The 20,464-nt window shown below is 42.9% G+C and overlaps 1 protein-coding gene across 1 annotated transcript in view; it reads right to left on the bottom strand.

Annotated features, from left to right (window-relative positions):
* Window positions 1-20,464, bottom strand: part of Klhl2 (kelch like family member 2) — a 110,588-nt gene that overhangs the window by 81,291 nt on the left and 8,833 nt on the right. Inside the window, exons 2-3 of the mRNA XM_051181951.1 lie at window positions 12,781-12,906; window positions 1,281-1,387 (exon numbers count right to left, since the gene is read on the bottom strand). Of these exons, the coding sequence (XP_051037908.1) occupies window positions 1,281-1,387; window positions 12,781-12,906 (233 nt within the window). The remainder of the gene's footprint in view (window positions 1-1,280; window positions 1,388-12,780; window positions 12,907-20,464) is intronic.

Genomic DNA, 20,464 nt, shown 5'->3' with positions numbered 1-20,464 from the left:
CAACCATAGTCCAAGCATATTAAACAGAAAGTTCTAGAAATAAAGTTCCTAAGTTTTAAACTAGATACTGTTTTAAACTAGATGCATGCTGTTTTGTCACACCTAAGGCATGAATCATCTCTCTATTCAGCATAGCCACACAGTATATGCTACCTATAGGTCGCTCTTAGCTAGCTGGAGTATCAATGGACTATCAAGGTATTGTGGGGCTTAGGTCCATGTGACCCTTATTTTATTGAATAAAACTTCTTAAGCACAAAAATAGTGATGTTGGCTATTTTATTATAACACATTTTCATTATCCCATTTACTCTTCATCAACATTGTTACTCTTTACTGAATTTATAAGTTAAACTTTACATGTACATATGTATGTACAAAAATATTCAGTTTACACAGTGTTTGCACCTATCCACAATTGTAGATGTCCTTTGTAAGAGAACTACCCATATTTTCCCTCTCTCCCCTCTCCTCCCATCCTCTTTCTCTTTCCTCCCCTCTCTTTCCCTCCCCTTTTTTCCCTTCCCATATCCTCCTCTTCCCTCCCTCTTCTCCCCTCCTGTTCCTTCCCCTCCCTTTACCTCTTCTGCCCTCTTCTCCCCCCCCTCTCTTTCCCTCCCCTCTGCTCCCCCTCACCTCTCACCTCTCTCCCTCCCCTCCCTCCTCCTCTTCCTCTACCTCTAGCTGTGCTAAGGACCGAATCCAGGCTCTGTGCCTACTAGACTAAGAGCTGAGGCACTGAGCTCCAATCCAGCTCTATGTTGCTTTTTGTTTTGTTTTTTAATGAGGCTTCAACACACATAAGTTCCTTTCCAAGAGTGCTAACAGCATTCTATACATGTTTAAACATGCCAAAGTGAAACCCAAGCTTATGGATACGTCAGTCTTTTTCTCAGATTTCCAAAATACGTGATCTTAAGACAACACTTGAGTTTACTATAAATACTGGATAAAGCAAATGTGAAAACCATTTGTAAAAAACATAAAGTAGTAGAAATGCCTTTCCTTTAGCATACACAAAAGATAAACCAGTAATAATGTAAGGGCCCAAATGCTGCTGTAAAGGGCAGGAAGCCAAACTGAGTGAATATATGTAAATATAAACTTGTAGCGGCAAGGCCGAACACACGTGACTAATCACGGCATGTACATGTTTACTGACTGGCAGCAATACAAAGCAAACACCAGTGAACTCACAATGAATTGAACACTGCCTTATTTCATATAACATGGACAAGCCACAGGTCTGATGACATGTCAGAAACTAAAGGATCTCGTACCTGTAAACATGGCATGGAAATAAGGGCTGCAGGCCGCCAACACCACTCTGTGTGCAGGAATCTCCACGTCTTCTGCCACGATCGTGACATCACACAGCAAATTCTGACTGTTCCCAGGGAGAAAAAGATGATGTAAATGCCTCCAATAATGAAACCATTCACTATTCCATGCAAAACTACTGCTGTAAAAAAAGTTTTGTTTCTTGAAGTCTTCTTACATTAAAGAAGTCCCTTCCTTTGTAACAGCATCTGTAAACATAAGGACGCAGAAAACAGTATACTAAATAAAGGCCCAGTGTGCCAGGGCCTGCACTTCTCACAGAAATCTGACCAAACCTGACTAATTTCTCATCCTCCAGGGAGTTAAGGAGGAAGACCTTGTACGGAGACACAACTCAGTAAGAACAGTGTTGGCAGAAAGGCACGTGATGATGTAGCATGAAGAGGAGGACTAGCGACCTAAGCCAATACCCCCTCCTGCCAAACTAAAACAGATACTCCACATGACCCGGGGTCCCCATCCAAAGACAAAATTATTTTCAATTACACTGGCTGCTTATAGTCATTTGGGCATGCAAAGCTTAACCTGGACCATTTTACCAAATTATACTACCAGTAGCAAAACTGAAAAACTTTTTGTAACCTTAAAACAAACCATTCTTCAGCTATCATACTCATATTCCTAAAAGAGACCCTTTGATTCCCTTGAGAATGTGTGGTGAGTGGGTTTTAGGTGCTTACATGACACTATGTTCACTGGGTAATTAAAAGAAGTTACTAAAATGGGTGGTGGTGGCATATGCCTATAGTCCCAGCACCTGGGGAAGAGGCAGGCAGAACTCTATGAGTTTGAGGCCAACCTGGTCTACAAAACTAGTTCCAGGACAGTCAGGACTGTCACACAGAAAAGGCCTGACTAAGAAACAAAACAAACAAACAAAAGTTACTGACAGTCCTTCTAGAACCAGGAGGAAGTATTCCAAGCCAAAGCCCACCTTGCTGGCATTCATCTTATGAAAGACAAAAATAGGCGAGGTATAGGCACACATCCTATCCATACTCAAGTGAACGAGAGTCTACATGGAGTACAAAGCTCTCACTTCTCACACCTCATTCTCAATGCCTCTGCCTCTTTCTCTCAAGGGGAGCCTACTGTTAACTTCTTTCAGCTCAAGGGGAGCCTACTGTTAACTTCCTTCAGCTCACAAGTGTTCTTAGGAGCTTAAACAAATTCTTGCAGTGTTTCACTTGCTTATGAACTAGTTCCTCAGGGGCTCACACCAAAACTTTTTGGTAAGTTTGCTGTCATTTATACTCTTTAGTTTAGGAGGAACTATGAGAAAAAGGAGCAACCGGGCTCCACATATGAGAGTGTTCCACGCCTAATTCTTGACAAGCCTGCTGTCATTTAGACTGAAGGGTGGCTTGTGGGAGGGTCCAAACTTAAGAGCTTACGATACCATGAGGCATCGGAAGGTCTCCTATTAGTCATTAAAGGTACTCATTTGGAATTCCTCTGGATCAGGAGGACAATGACAAAGTCTACCACCAGCACAGGGAATTAAAAGCACTCTGCATTCTGAATGCTAGGGCTCACAGGTAAGCCAGCATGAACAAAGTAGAAGCACAGGGTAGACCTTCTCCTGCACTGCCCATTTCAGTCAGCAAGGTAGTTATTACTCAGATTCCCCCAAATGGACTGCTGAGGAAACCAAGGATAAAAGTGTACAGCCCCAGCTAGGGGTATAGCTTAGGAATAAAGTACTTCGTAAATGTGTAAGAGCTAGGGGCTTGATCTAGTCTCTGTACCAGGAACACATAGGCTAACACAAACACACACACACACAAACACACACACACCCACACCCACCACCACCACCACCACCACCACCACCATTCCCTGGGGAACTGACATCAAGTAAAGTTTATACCCTCAGCAAATCAATTCAAGGACATCTCTGCCCTTAAGGCAACCAGCAAAGAGATTTGCTTTACCAGACAGAGTGGAAAAACACCATCATAAAGACAACAGGAGACAATGGGCAGAGTAGCTTACACCTATAATCCCAACACTCCAGAAACTGAGGCAGGAGGATGACATGTTCCAGACCATCGTCTTGGGAGACATCCTGACTCTGCCTCTAAGTAAACAAACAAGAGCTAGCTCCATCAGAAAGGAGCAAGACAACCCTAACATAAAAACAGTATGAGTTGTGGAAAGATTACCCTCAGCAAAAGACAGTGGGGAACTGTGGCCCAAGAAGAATGAGCAGAAGTGGGGGAGGTGGTTAGGGGGCCTGACAGAGTCTCATTATAATGGAGCCAACCTGGCTCTTCTATAGTGAGCAGGGAATGTGAACCCCAGTCAAAGCCAGGCCAAGGGCATCTTGTTTTCCTTGTGTCAGCAATCCCTCCTACTGTGCTCATTTAAAGACGGATCTTAAGTAGCATTACACTCGAATACCTCAAAACCCACATAATTAATTATGCTCAGCTTCAATTACAATCACTCATTGATCCAAGCCTTCTAGCATAACACCTGCTGGTTGCCGCATAATGTGCTTGGCCTCACTAGCTTATTAGTTGATGTCAGATAACTAATAAGGCTAAAACATTAACACAATATTATACAGGCACACCCTGGGTGAGGTTGCGGGAAGTCTGAGGGCCTCGTTAGAAATAATGGACACACTTGCTTTTAGATCTTTTTTTTTTTTTTTTTTTTTTTTTTTTTTTTGTTCTTTTGTGTGGAGCAGTTACATTTTAAAACGAAGACCTGACCACCTGCTTGACCAGTATTGTTGAGTGTGCAATAAATATATAATCATAGCTGATTGGCTCATTCTCTTTTTTTTTTTTTTCAATTTCCATTATTTGTGTGTGCATGTAGGTATATACCTCATGTGTACATGTGTCTGAGTGTCTGAGTGTATGCCGTGTGTGTGTGTGGTCTCTCTGTCTGACTGTGTGAATATATGCCTCCGGTATGTGTGTATACATATCTGTGTGAGTATATATATGCCAGGGTGTGCAGGAACCCACGGAGGCCAGAAGAAGTAAGATTCCCCTGGAGCTGGAGTTAGAGCAGCTGTGAACTGCCCCCAAAGGCTCTTCTGTAAAACCTGCAAATACTCTTAATACTGGGCCATCCGCTCTTCAGCCCAACACCCCTCACCTTTCCTAAAGGTGCTTTCTTACAGGCCAAATGGTTTGGATGTGTAGAGATCTGAGAATGGAAAGTCTGGCGCTCATGCCATGTCTTTTTAGACTTCCAGACTTACGTTCCTAGTATCTGAAATCTAATAAGAAAATAGACTGCAGATAGAAAAGGACTTCAAAATGACCAAATAAAGTTGTTTACCCTAAACTGCATTCCTCTGTTCCTCAGCCATTCCAAGGGTGTCTACTAGATGCCATAGGCTGTCCGCTTACCACAACAAAGACAATGTCATGACAGCAAAGACTTCAGGGGTGAGTGAGGAGGCACACAAGGAAATAGATCGTGATTAAAAAAAAAAAAAGAACCCACGAGTGCCTGCATGGTGACTCACACCTGTAATACCAGTACCTGAGAGGTGGAGGCAGGAGGATTTCAAGGTCAGTGAAAGTCCAGTACAGATAGACCTTGCGTGTACCAGACTGTACCAGAAATAAAGCTGTGGTGGTGTCTAGGAAGAGGCCAGACTCAACTATGAAAACCCTTCAGAAAACAAGTCAAACCCAGAAAGAGAGTACAGAGATTAGCGATCTTACGTGAGATGAAAACAACACTGGGGGAGGGATGTAATCAACCATCAGTGATTCTCAACCTGAGGGCCTCAACCCCACAGGGGTGAGTATCAGATATTTACATTACAGTTCATAAGAGCAAAATTACACTTAGGAAGTCCCAATGACACCATGAGGAACTACATTAAAGGACCACAGTTCTAAATGAAACAGTATCATAAAAAGTGGCCTTTCCTAGGAAAAAGGAAAAAAAAAAAACTTTGAAAAGGATGAAACCTGCCTGAATATATTAAGACATCATTTGGTTTTGTAATATAAAACGAAAGAGTTCCTAAGAGCAGAAAACATATCACTGCTTTTAAAATGCAGTATGTCTTATTGTGCCATCCAACTGGGAGATATCAAAAATAATTAGCTGTCATATGAAAAAAAATTACTTGTGACTGGAATTGAGGGCAGCAGGAAAAGGACAAGAGTGTGTCCCTTCTCTCTCAGGTGCCAAGGAAAGTCTCTGGGGGCATTCCCTGCCATGTGGGGCAAGTCAGAATGACCCGGCGATGCCAGGCTGGTGAGGAAGGCTTTCAGAGTCCATGCACACCAAAGTCTGGTTGCTTCAGCACCCGAGAGCAGTGCCAGGCATCAGAGAAACAGAGCACAAGGTCAGAAGAAAGAGGCACAAGGGAGAAACCAAGGTCAGGAAAGGAAGCAGAGAGCAGGCCAGGGTGGGTCCTGATAGGGTTATGGCCCTGTGATCCACTGTCAAGCACTAGGGTGAGGTGGGGAGGTGAGCTCTTGGTGTATGGCTGAATGTGTGGTTGCAGTTGTGTTCATCTGTACACAAGGATGTGTGTGTGTGTGTGTGTGTGTGTGTGTGTGTGTGTGTGTGTGTGTGTGCTGGTGTCCCCATCTGTGTGTTGGTATGTATGTGTACTGGCCAGAGGGCAGCCTCAGGTATCATTCTGGGGCCATCCACATTTGTTTTGGGAGACAGAACCTCTCCCTAGCCTGAAGCTCATTAAGTAGATCAGGCCGGCTAGACAGTGAGCCCCAAAGACACACCTGTCTACACCCCCCCCTCAGCACTGGGATCACAGGCACACACCACTATGCTGGCTTTTTTTATATGGGCTATGGGGATCAGCCTCCCATCCTCGGCACTTAAGCAAGTGAACTACTTCCCCAGCCTCAAGTTCCACCAGGAAACTTAGAGGAAAGCCAGTTACCACCACTGCAACAGTCCACCAGGAAACTTGGAAGCAGCTGGTCACAGGCAACAATTTAGAAAGTGCTTTAAACTAGCAATGGGTCCCAGAATAGAGAATCTATAGTTCCTTTCAGATAGACCAGGCAGTGAAAATTTAGCAGAGCCACAAAGGTGCTCTGTTTGGAGTCCCCAAAGATTTTAATTAGTCAGATTTAACCAAATCCAAGACTGAAAATGTCCATTACCAGACAAGGCAGACACACTCTGGCTAAAATGTCAGTGACCTCAAAGAACAGGTGAGCATGTACAACATATGTCACCATTATCTTCCCTTTTCTTCCTGTTGCAGCTAAACTTAAGAAAAACATAGGTCCTGGGTTTGACAAGACTCAGCAGTGTGCTAAAAAGCTCTGGGAGCACTCAACCCCTCAGAAGATTTACACCTCCTGAGACTTTCAAACACACAGGAAGAGGTAACAGTCTACCAGGGAACTTAGAGAAAAGCTGGTCACAGCCAACAATTTAGAAACTGCTTTAAACTAGTAATGGGTCTCAGAATAGAGAATCTATCCTTCTTTTCGGTTAGACTTCAGACAGTGAAAAATTAGCAGAGCCACAAAGATACCCTGCGGAAAGCAAGAACTCTGTGTCTGTAGGGAAGGGACATCTTCACTTTCGAGGACTTCAGGAAGACTTGGCCACTCTTAAGTAGAAGATGATTTATTTCTGAGTAAAGTGAAAGGAAATACTAGAAAAAAAGAAAAGCAAAAAAAAAAAAAAAAGAAAAGCAAAAAAAAAAAAAAAAAAAAAAAAAAAGAAAAAGAAAAAAGAAAAAAAGAAAAGCATGGGAAAGGCAAGAAGCAGAGGAGGCTGCTGCCTCTCTGAGGGAAAACAGCAAAGCCAGGAGAGAGGGGAGTTTGAAATATGTGGGTGAGACCTGCTACAGGGTAGGGCCGGCAGAACACACACACAGGACACCTCCTTACAAGTTTGTTTTTTAAAACATTGTGAAATACAGATGGCACTGCAGCCCCTTAAACCTAGAACTTGGGAAACTGAGTCGGGAGGATCACAACTTCAACAACTCAAGACTTCCAGACCAGCCTGGCCACAGTAAAACCCTGTCTCTAAAGGGAGGTGTGGGGAGGGGGGGGTGCTGGAGAGATGGCTCAGCTGTTAAGAGCACCTAGTGATTTACTACTGTTTTAGAAGACATGGGCTTTTGTCCCAAATGCCCACATCAAGCATTCGCAGCTGCCTATAACTTTAGTTCCAGAGATCTAATGCCCTCTTCTGGCCTCCACGGGTAACTACATTCATGTAGTGCACATAAACTCACACAGGCACACATACATACATATAAATAAAACAAATAAATTGGTGGGCTGGTGAGATGGTGCAATGGTTGATCTAAACAGAAAGAAGGGAGGTAAGAGTTCTGGCTTTCGCTTTGAGACTACCAAGGGCAAACTCAGGAGGTGTGGTAGACAATTCATGCCTTGTGGGTTTCCAGCACCCCAGAGAGGAGGAGGAAATAAAGAAGGTTGTTTTAGTGAAGTCATTTTCAAGTGTCCATTCTTCACATTCTAGAAGAGTTTAATGATCCTCTCCCTGCTCAATAAAGCCCATTAAAAAGAAATCAACCACCAATGCTTACGAGACCCTACAGAATACTGCTGGTTAATTCTGCCCATACTCCAGGCTACCTCTTAATCTTTATTACATAAATACATCTGAAAGAGCTGAAGGGCTTCCTGATTGTGCTGTCCCTCCAGAAAGACCTTGTATTTGTAAGTGCACAGAGTCAGAGTCAGAACATCCTACCCATCCTATCGTATGTATATATGTATATATGCATGTATGTATATGTATATACTAGAACAGAAACAGTCATAGCCTATGTCGTTTTTCTAAAAATCTCATTAAAAATACTGGCAGAAAGTGATGAAAACCAGAGCAGCCTTGCTTGAGTTCACTGTTAAACCCACCTAACTTGGCCTCTAAGAAACACAGTATGAACAAGCACATAGGAATTGCTATAGTTAGATTGTTAGCAGGTACAACACAGATAGCAGGGTCCTAGGAGGAAACTGGGTTCATGCTGTCTCAATCCTGGGATACAGTGGGGGGAGTGGAGTGGCAATCATTCCTTTAAGAGAAAGATTCCAGTTTTCTGTTCTTATTACACAATATAAAAACCACTACTACTGGCGAGTAACTAAGTATCCAGGGGTTATGTAAGACACACAGGGGAATCAGTTTATCCTCGCAGAACACATCTGGCCCCTACATATGATTTAAAGGACCAAAATTATATTCCTTCTAAATAAAGCTAAGAGACCGCCAGCCCACCACCCACACCCCAGTAAGAACCACTGCAAATTTGTAAGCTCAGGTAGTCATATGTCCTAGAAACAAATTGTTTCTTTAATTTCTGTTAAAGATAAAATGCTGCCCTTTTGCTACAGTTCTTTAATCTCTAAAAAGCTGGTAATCTAAATTTCTCAAAAAAGGTCTAGACTGGTTATGGAGGTGCAGGCCTGGAACTCTAGTACTTGGAAGGCACAGGCAGGAGGATGAGGAGGAGCTCAGTCATCGTTAGCTTCACAGTGAGTTCGAGGAGATCAGGGATACATAAACCTGTCTCAAGAAAAAACAAAAAGCTGGTCAGGCAACAAAGGCCTTTGATCCAAACACTTGGGAGACACAAGGGCATCTCTGTTGAGTTAGAGGCCAGCCTGATCTCCTTAGTAAGTTCCAGACCAGCCAAGGCTACAAAGTGAGACCCTACCTGAAAATAAAAAGGGTACCAGCAGCATCTGATATGTCTTTGTCTCTTCCTAACCTACATGCAGCACAGCAAACAATGAGTAAGGATCCACTGCTTGATTCTGACCACACTCATGTTTGAAACTAACATCCCTGGGCTTGCACTTGGGAAAAGGGAAGTTCAAGGCTACATTTCCTACCAGAGAATCAGTGCTGTACCAGAACCAGTCTCCTCGAGCTCTGACAACTTGTCCCTCCCAAATTCCAAATTCCTGATTCAGTCCAGATCCCCACTCTTCCGGCCTACCAGGATTCTGTCTTTCTCTGACATTTCACCCTTGTTTCACAGTGCCAGCATAAAGCCTTAATTCACATTAATGAAGCTCCACCCCTTTCCCAGCTGTGCAATTAGCTAAATCACAAAATCTTTTTTGTCTCTGGCCCTATGTGTGAATCCTGGGATTTGGGGGGGAGGGGTTAAGTGGTGGAAATTATTTACTTGGGTAACATTTTGAGTGTATAGTTCATCATGTTGCCTGTGGCATGATGGCAGGGACTCATTCACATCTGGGCAGTTCAGGAGGCAGAGAAAAGGGATACTGGCATTCAGATGGCTTTTTCCAGAACCAGTCCATGGACCGGTACCACACACATTCAAGGTCTGTCTTCAGTTACATGTCTCTCACAGAGCTCCTGTCCTCCTACCTCTATGTGAGAATAGATATGTGCACATTCATCCGTACCTTACACAAGTGATTTGTGAAAGTGACTTTGCCCTCACTAGCCAAAAGTTCACAAAAGCTATCCCTAGTACAGATCTGTCATCCTCCCTTCTCTACCCCCCCCCCACACTCCCACAGTGAAGCTAGAGCCACGGGGGGTAGAGGCCAATGGAGGCCACAGGGAGCAGTGAGAACAGGGAAGTTCTCCCTTCCCAGAAGTCAGGAAACCACCCTGGGCTACCCTTTCCTGGCAACACGAAGCTGATGCAAGGATAGGAAGTAATTCAGCTATACAATAAAAAGCTTCTTCACAAAAGACAGAAATGAAGATAACTTTTTCTTTTGGTGATGAGGGACTGAGTCTCACCTTGCAGCATTGGAACTCATACTATGTAGACCAAGCTGGCCTTTAGCTCACAGAGATCCTCCTCCCTCTGTCTCCCCAGTATGGGGCTTAAAGATGAAGGCCTTCAGTATCACACTGCTCAAGAATGACTTTTTTTTAAAGTTCTAATGCACCCACAAAACCCAAGTCTGCCCTCTTGTTCTTAACCTTTCACACACAACTCTTCAGAATAATAGCCTTCATTCCTTCATCCACAGTTTATCCATTTCCCAGTTGTGCAGTTCATTCCTTTTGTCTCTGCCTCTGAAGCACTGGGATAAAAGGTCGTGTTAATGCTCCAGGCTATTGATGTGGGGTTCCAAATGTAGGTCCTCATTCTTGCACACCAAGCACTTTACCCACGAAGCCATCTCCCCAGCAATACAATTCATCTTAAAAACACTATTGGTTAATGACATCAGTAGAGCAAGTCTAGTTACCGACCAACAGCCAACTGCAACTACTCATAGCTCTCCTTTGTTCGGAGATCAGCATCAACTACTGTCTGGTCACATTAGCTCACAATGAAGAAGGAGATACTATTTCACAGCCAAGTTGTCCACACCCACAACAGGTCGGGGATGGCCAGAGTTTAATAGTCCTAGGATAAAGCAAAGACTCCAAGTCAAAGGCTTTTGAGAAAGTCTGTTTGCGCTGAATGCAGTCATTGCCTCAGGGCAAGGAGCAGCAGGTATTGCGTTCCTGTGGTGTAGTGAATCATGTTCAGGTCAACCAGAGACCAAGATGGAGAAGGAAGCCACTACTGTTTCCCTCAGGAGTGGGAGGTGAGGGTAAGGGGTGGAGACTGGCCCTGCTAAAAGCTGGTCTTTTTAGTTGTTGTTGTTGTTTAAGGTTTATTTATTTTATGTGTGATTGTTTCTCCTGAGCATACATGTATGCACTACGTCATGTCTGATGCTCAAAGAGGTCAAAAGACAGCACTGGATCCCATGAAACTAAAGCTGTGGATTACTCAAAGCCACAGTGTAAGTGCTAGGAACCCACCCTGGGTTTTCTCCTAGAGCAGCAAGTTTTTTTAACTCTATTTAATCAGCTTCTAATGACACCCTTATCACCAAACATTTGCTTTTTATTTATTTAATTTTTTTTTTTTTTTAACCAGATCTCTCTATATAAGTTAGACTGGCTTAAACATGAAATCCTCCAGCCTCAGACTGTTGAGTGCTTGCTAGGACTTCAGATGTGTAGCAAGATGGCCCAGTGAATGGCAATGACCCTTATCACTTATGAGAATCACCTTAGCAACGAGCAGGTGCTGTATCAAACAACCACAACTACCACCACCAAAACAAGCTACATATTCCCTGCCTAAAAGCATCCTTCCACATTCTATATGGCTAGAATTAGAAGCCTTTCTCCAGTATTAATTAATGGAAATGTAATGCAAATGACTATTTTCTAGTAGTCATATTAAAAAGAGCCAGGCGTTGGTGGTGCATGCCTTTAATCCCAGCAGTCGAGAGGCAGAAGCAGGAGGATCTCTGTGAGTTTGAGGCCAGCCTGGTTTATAGAGAGAATGCCAGTACAGGATCCAAAACAATACAGAAAAACCCTGTCTCAAAAAACCAAAAAAAAAAAAAAAAAAAAAAAAAAAAAACAGTTAAAAAGAAACAAGATTGATTTGATTTTAAAAAAAAAAAAAGTCCACTTAAAGCCCCATGTCCAGGTGCTATGGAATAATCTCTTTGGACACAGTGAAGATGTGTCACTCTGATTGGTTTAATCAAAAGCTTAATGGTCAAAAGCTTAATGGCCAAAAGCTAGGCAGAATTTCTAGGCACAGAGGATGCTGGGAAGAAGCAGGATGTAGTCTCCAGTCAGACATGGAAGAGGTGGGAAACAGTAAAGAGTAAAGGTAACAAAGCCATGAGGCAGAAAGTAAATAGCAGAAATGGGCTGATTTAAGTTATAAGAGCTAGTCAGAAGCAAGCCTAAGCTATCGGCCAAGCTTTCACAATAAGTGATCTGGGAGCTGTCTGGTAGAACAGAGAAAGACTCCCTACATCCAGGTTCAGCGGATAAAGGCACTTGTCGGCAATGCTGAAAACTTGAGGTCACCCACATGGTAGAAGAGAAGTTTCCCACAAGCTATCTTCTAACTGTCCCATGTGTGCCAACCCCCCCCCAACCTCCCACCCACACCCTTGCACAACACACACACACACACACACAACATCTGGTATTCTATCATTTAACATACACACACACACACATAAGTAAACAATATCTGATATTCTATCATTTAGTATGCAATTAGTGTTTTAAATATTAAAAAATATTTTATAAGCAGGGCATGATGGTGGCACATGCCTGTCATCCAGCACTTGGGTGGCAAATGGAGGATGGGGGGGGGGGTTCAAGGTCACCCTCGCCCTGGAATATATAAGACCTTATCTCAAAAACACTAAAAATTAAAAAAAAAATTAAATTAAAAAAAAACAATAATGAGAGAAAAAAAAGTTAAGTATTTTCCACATATAACTAGATGCTATTGGACAGAGGAGGTTCCATCATCTGCACATCTGATCTCCTTTCTTCCTTTAAAAACCTTACAGAAAAGCTTTGCATGGTCCCTGTAACAATGGGGGGAGGGGGTATATTCCCTATAGATGATGAAAAAGAAAGAAAAAAAAAAAACTAGTGGCTACATATGCATTGGAGTGCCGCTACCTTCTCAGCTCATTCATGACTTTAAAGGCTTTCTTCATGTGCCAGGGGTTCACCGTCACCGGGCAGTGTTTTTCGGTATTATCATCTTTTGAATCGAGAGGCTTCTGATGACCCTGCTTCGTGCATCTGTACAGAGAGAAGAGAACAAAAAGAAAAAGAGAGAGAGAGAGAGAAAGATCTCATTAAGGATAATTTAGTTCTGGCTTGTCAAGCTACAAGAGACAAATTGAATGCCCCCCTCCCTCCTCCCTCCTCCCTCCCCTGCTCAGTTAGAAAGAGAAAGCTGCCCTCAACTGAGAGTAATATACAATTCAGAGCGGTCACTATGGTTTCAACAAAAAGTGGGTAATTATCTCCCTGGTGTCAAAGATCTGTCAAATAGAAACAAGGAAGATTCAGAGGAAAAAACTTAACAGATCACCACAAACAAAAACAAGGCAAAATAATCTCTGTTGGAAATCAATTTGCTTTTACAACCAACTTATAGTGTGACTTATAGTCTCTCTCTCTCTCTCTCTCTCTCTCTCTCTCTCTCGCGCACACACACACACACACACACTAGTATGTGTATGGTATGTGCAGTTTGTTTGTTTACAAACTAATTTAGGAATATGGTTGTACTTCATGGAAACTTCAGACACAAAACCTGGTTCAAATTTGCTCTCTCTGCAAAGACCCTTAGCCCGTGTATTTTGGACATACACTAGAAAGATTAATCATGTTAACTAAAGTTTACTGAGTTCTCAACACCTGGCACCTTGTGTGCCTAATGGTATGATCTCACTAACTATAATCACCACAACAACTCTATATGCCAATTATCATTATTAGCCCATTTCACAGATGAAGAGACTGAGGTGGGGAGAAGGCTATGAGTGACAGAGTAAATAGTTGAGCACAGCCAACCTGAGCTGTCTCTCACGCTCACTACCACATCCTACATCCAAATATTTAAGTTCATGTTTAAATGTGTAATCAATCATTCTCTTTTAAGAAAAGTATTGTTTTATTTTATGGATACATATGTGCATCTGTGTGCTGGGGTGGAGGTGGGGGTTGTCCATGGAAGCAAGAAGAAAGCACTAGCTTTTCTGTAGCTAGAGCTACACACAGTTGTCAGTCACCAGATGTGGGGATCAGAAACCCAACTCCTCTGTAAGATCATCAAGTGCACTTACCTGCTGAGCCAACTCTCAGCCCCTATGTTTACAGTATTTAAGAAGCCAAGATTATGAGTGTTGTTATATTAATTGTCCTTTCTTCAAGATGTGTAGGCAAAAAAAAAAAAAAAAATAAAACCTGGCAAAATTTGGAATGTGGGATGAGAACTAAGAACTGCAAATTAAATGGACAAAAGGGAAAATTTTAAAGTGACAAATGCATAACTTGGGAAATTTCCTATGAAAATTGAATTGTATATATTTTATAGAATTTAAATTATACTTCAAAAAACTGGAGCTAGAGAGATAGCACAAAGCTTAAGAGTGCGTGTTGCTCTTGCAAAGGACCTGGGTTCACTTCTCAGTACCCACAGAGTGGTTCACAACCATTGTAACTTCAGTTCCAGGGGATCTAACACCCTCTTCCAATCTCATTCCTGGCACCAGGCATACATACGGTTCACATACACATATGCAAGTGAACACTCATACACACAAAGATAAAATAAATACATTTTTAAAAATCAAAGTACCACAGTAAGCCTACTGAAAACTGTATGCTGTGAATATATATTTCTCTTATTGGTTGATGAATAAAGTTGTTTCGGCTAATGGACAGGCAGGATTTAGCCAGGCAGGAAATCCAAATAGGGATAAAGAAAGGTAGTAGGCAGAGTCAGGGAGATGCCATGTAGCTGCCAAGGAAGCAAGAGGCTCAGGCATCACTGGTAAGCCAAGACCACGTGGAGATACACAGATTATAAAAATGGGTTAATAATTAAGAGAGAGCTAGCTAATAAGAAGCCTGAGTCCAGTAAGATGGCTCAGCAATTAAGAGCACTAACTTATTTTCCAGAGGACCAGGGTTAAATTCTAAGCACCCACATGGCAGCTAACAACTGTCTAATTCCAAGATCTGACACCCTCACACAGACATTCATGCAGGCAAAATACCAATGCACATAAAACAAAAATCAGTAATTAAAAAAAAAGAAGCCTGAGCAATTGGCCAAACAATTTGTAATTAATACAAGCCTCTCTGTGTTTATTTGGGACTAAAGAGCTGCGAGACTGGGCGAGAAACTCCCATCTACAGAAAACCATGTATGTGTTGCACAAAGAATAGCAGGAAGCATCCATTGGCATGACAGTGTTCTTCCCTTCCTGCCCTACCCCTAAAGGGCAGGCTCCTTTGTAAAAACTCTGTGTTATGCACTCATTCATGCAATCAACTTTTTTTTTGTTATGTGTACTTGTAAAACATCAATGAATAAAGCAAAGAGTCCTATCTCGGTAATAAGGATCAGGATAAACAAATAGGCCGAATAGATGTTTATTCAGGGAGAAATAACTTACAACCTAGACAGATGAAAACCAGGAAATTCAACCCGATCCTCCCCTGTCCGAGTCACGCCAGAAAGAGAGCGCCTTTTCTGGCCCCCTCCGACCTCCTTCCACAGGTCACTTCTGCCCATGGCTCCACCCCCCAATGGGCATGGTCAGTGCCACAGAAGGACTGTCTCACTACAGAGTCCTGCACTTGCAGTCTGTGGGGAGGGGACACAATAAGCCTGACAAATCAGAAAAGAGGATAGGTAGCATGTCACAAAGTGCTCAGGTAAAAGGTAATTTACCTGAAAAAAAGAGGAAGCAAGAAACATAGCATAGCAGCCAAGAAGGGGTGAATCTGCAGTATTAAAAAAAGAGTGCTCAAAGAAAATAACTGGGAATTGAGATCTGAACGAAGGCTGGGAGGTGAGAGGAGGTTCAGAAGGAAAGGCACCAGCAGAGAATGAGAGGAGGGCAGGCATGTGCCCTCTGACCCCTACAGCTAGGGGCTGAGAAGTATAACAAGGGCTTCAGCCTACATTTTCACTGCTAGATGAAGACAGTTGTGCTGGTTAGGTTTATGGTCAACTAGACACAACCTAGAGTCACCCAAGGAACTTCCAAGGAAGAACTGCCTCACTCAAGACTAGCCCGTGGCCATCTCTGTGAAAGACTGAATTGACGGATGGATGATGTGGAACCATCCCTAGGCAGGCAGCTAGGGCTCTAGAGGAAAGTTAGCTCAGCATGAGCCAGAGAGCAGCAAGCTAGTAGTATTGTTCCTCTGTGGTTTCTGCCTCATGTTCCTGCCTTGAGTCCTCACTCTGGCTTCTCCATGACAAATGGTTACCTGGAAATGCAGCTGAAATAAACCCCTTCCCCCCCCCCCAGGCTGCTTTTAGTCAGAGTGCTTTATCAGAGCAAAGGAAGCAAACTAGGGCAACAGTTCAGAGGTGTCAAGAATGAAAAGAGGAAAAAGATTTAGGAAAGCAGTAACCCTCTTAAAGGGTTATGGGGAGGTTGCCCCAATAAGAGAAGTGGCTGGATTCTGGTATGTTCAAGGAAGAGGCAATAAAATTTGTTTACAGAATGAATGAGTATGTCAACAAGCCAGAGTTACACCAATATACTTTAGTCTGAGCAAGGGAGAAGGACTAAATCTTCATTATTAGAAAGAGGAAGGCTACAGGTGGAATTAGTTCAGGGTCTAGGAAAATTTTCAGACAGGACATTACAGACGTGGGGACACAAAATCAACAGGAAAGTATCAGCGCCTAGAGTTGGAAAACAAAAGTCTAGTGGTGGACTGGTGAGATGGCTAACACATGGAGACATCTGCCAAGTCTGACAACCTAAATTTTATCCCCAGGACCCACATGGTAGAAAGAGAGAACCAACTCCCAAAAGTTGTGTAGTACACACACACACACACACACACACACACACACACACACGCACTCATGGTAATTTGTTTCGTTCGTTCGTTTGTTTGTTTTTTAATTTAGATGGTGACAGAATTCTGAGAATCACTGGTTCTATAAACAAAGCCAAGAAGCAGGCTGGATTCACTGACAGTATATGAAGCCAAGAAGCAGATTTTTAACATTAAAGAAACCTAGAAAATTCAGCATAATTTGTTCAGTTTCCCTGGTCCCTGAGTACACTACATGACTTCTTAACAGGCTGTCCACCAAAGCCAGGCATAAATGCTGCCTTCCCCTGTCAATTTGTTAAAGGCTGCACAGCCGAATGAGCACAGGGCGCTACCTCCAGAGGCAAATTCCACTGCTGGGGTGAGATAAGAGAAGGCACACTCCATTAACTATGGCCTTTGGGAGAGAGAGTACAGAATGATTTAAGAAAGGGTCCTGGGGCTGGAGAGATGGTTCAGTGGTTAAAGAGTAGTGGCTACTCTTCCAGAAGACCTGAGTTCAATTCCAAGCACCCACAAAGGCAGCTCATAACTCTTTCTGTAACTCTAGTTCTGGAGGATCCACCACCCTTTTCTGGCTTCTATGGGAACCCAGCATAAGCATAGTGTACAGACACATATGCAGGCAAAGTATCAGCACATCAGATGAAATACTAATCTAAAGTTAGAGGGCTGTGGAGAGGGAAGTGACTGCTGCACAAGCAGAAGGATCTAGGTTGGGATTTCCAGCACCCACATAGAAGCCAAGAGTGGTGACTATGTCTGTAACCCCAGCAATGGGAGTGCAGGCAGATGGTTCCCGGAGCTGGATAACCAGTCTTCCAGCCAAAAAGCAAGCTCCTGGTTCTGTGAGAAGACACTCACAAGCCTCAAAAGCTAAGGAGGACAGCAAAAGAAGGAAGCATGTAACATCAGTCCGGCCTCTACATATGACCAGCAACCCATACACACATGTGCACACCCCCACACACATGTGCATACCCCCACACACATGCACATAAATTTTAAAAAGAAAAAATATCTTAGAAAGGAAAATATCTGGTAAAAGGCAGAAAGGATGAGGACTGGGGAAATGCATGACTACAAAAGACAGGCATTCCCAGTCTCATAGATAAGGAAGCAACAGGGTTCCCACAGACTGTGGAACCCAGGCAAACTCCCTGTCTACCCATGCAATATGAAATTCCTACAAATACAGTACACATACCATGTAATTCCTACATATACAGCATACATACAGATAGAGTTCAGTCAGGGTTTAGCAGGGGAAAATATACTGGTGACTAGTGAAATAATCACAGGAGAGTTTTCAGTGTTCAGAATGGAAGCAAATGTGACTCGTCCTAAGAGGAACAGTGTTATTTTAAGAACTGAGAGCTTGACCCCTACCTAAGAAATCAGGAGCCCATGAGATGTCTTCATGGGTAAAGAAAGACACTGGTCCCTAAGCTAAACAACCTGACTTCAATACAGTGGACCCACATGGTGGAAAGAGAACTGACTCCCACTAACCGTCCTCTGACCTCCAAATAAGGGAGGTGGCTTGCACATACCTTCCCCAACATAAGTGAATAAATAGCAAAATGATTTGAAATTTTTTAGTAATTAAGAGGGGCTCAAAAGATGACTTAGCAATTAAGAACACCTGCTACTCTTGGTTCCCAGCACGGACACTATGGCTCCCTACGACCTGTTATTCCAGTTCCAGGCAATTCTACTCCACTGGCCTCTGCAGGAGCAGGCATGCACATGGTACACAAATGTAGGCAAAACACTCATAAAATAAAAATAAACCTTTTAAAATGAGGATTTAAGGATGGGGATGGTAGTGTACACCTGCAATCCCCGCATTCTGGAAGCTGAGGAGGGTCACAAGTTCAAGGATACCCTGAGCAACTAACGTAATACTGCAAGGCCCTACGTTAAAAGACCAAGCAAAGAGAAGAAAGATACGCTGGGCTGCCACACATAATCAAGGCACTCGGTAGTGATACTCCCTTAAAGCTATTTTCAGCTTCTGTTTTATTTTGTTTTGATGCACTCCAGAAGCTGTAAAGAAGAAACTACATTCAAAGACTTAAAAGAACAAGGAAAAGATAACACTGGCTTTTCTTTTCTTAAAGAGTTCCTTGTACTGTATGCCACTTATAAACCCAGCAGCCCTACTGCACTGGGTACTGGGTACTTCCAATACTAATGTCCTTCTCCTAATTCCTCATTTCCTGTTGGCTTTTGTGTTAGATGGTGTCCATTTATTAGCCAAATGGAACAACACATGGCACACCATGTTAAAACATCAGCGGTGAAATACACCATATGTGCCCAGGTACCCTTGCCTGCTTCCCTTCTAACAAAGAGCAGCCTTCTCCAGAAAACTGCCTTCTTGAAAATATCAAAAGAAGATACTTTTTCAAAGTCCCTTTACCTTTCTTTCCAAGTCTACACTCCCAGCTGTTATTATTTGATAACGGTCACTCAATTGCCTATTGTTGCAAAAAAAAAAAAAAAAAAAAAAATCTAAAAGAGTTGCCGTTTCTGAGGTTTTGAATTCCAGCGTACAGGTACGCTGTATAGGAGGAAATCCTCAAGCCTTCCTTGAATGACTGATACTACAGACTCCCAGGCTGATTTTGTAACTGAGGTGACTTTGTCATTCTACCTTGTATCAGTCACTACATCCTCCGACATCAGCAAAATACTCTAATCTGGAGAATACTCAGATAGTCAAGATTTCAAAACCAGGTAAAGAGTTAAAAGCACGCCAATGACTTAAACAGGTCTGATAATCAATCTCTTTTGTATTGTTTGATTTGGAGTGGTAGTTTTAGGTTTTCAAGGACAGCAAGTAGAAATATCAGAAAAGGACTGGAGTGATGCTCAGAGGTTAAAAGCCTTTGCAAGCATGAGGGCAGAGTGTAGATCCCAGAACCCACATGAAAAGGCAGCCACAGCTGTTCATACACCTCTAATCCTAGCACTTTGGGGAGCAGACAGTGGGATCACTGGGGCTTGTTGGTGACCAACGCAGCTCCAAACTCAGAGAGATGCTGCCTCAAAATGAATAGCTCTCCAGTAACTGGATATGTATGGTTAAGTGTTTGTCAACTTGACATAAACTAGAGTCACCTGTGAAGCGGGACCCTCAATTGAAGGATTGCTTCCATCAGACTGGCTTGTGGGTGTGTCTGTGGGGAATTGTCTTGCTTGCTGATTATGTAAGGGTCCAGTCCACTATGGATGGTACCATCCCTGGGGTGATAGGCCTGAGCAGAATTAGAAAATTAGCAGAGAGAGGTAGAGCTTTTCAGCAAGCAGCCTCCATGATTTCTGTTTCAAATTTCTGGACTGACTTCCTGTAAGGATGAACTGTAGCCCACAGGATGAATAAGTCCCTTCCTCCCCATCTTTCTTAGCCAATCTAACCTGGCAGTTCAGATGATGAGCTAAATTTTCTATCATGTTCTTGGGGGTGGCAAAAGAACTTTCAAAGACAGGAATCAGGAAGAGGACAGCATCAGAAAGCAAACAAAGACAAAGCAGGACATCCAGCAGCCTCCTCTGACACATGTTCATATGCATGTGTGCACAGAACACACACATATACTATACTCACATACACAAAGGTTAACACAAAAACCTAGGTCTGGAGAAATGGAACAAAGGGTAAAGTTCATGCCACACACACATGGAGAGCTAAATTTAATTCCTTAGCACCCACATGAAAAGCAAGGCATAGAAAACACACCTGTAATTCTAGCACTAG

The sequence above is a fragment of the Phodopus roborovskii genome, unplaced genomic scaffold (genome assembly GCF_943737965.1).
Source record: "Phodopus roborovskii unplaced genomic scaffold, PHOROB, whole genome shotgun sequence".
Lineage (NCBI taxonomy): Eukaryota > Metazoa > Chordata > Mammalia > Rodentia > Cricetidae > Phodopus > Phodopus roborovskii.
This window is presented reverse-complemented; position numbering and strand designations above follow the sequence as displayed.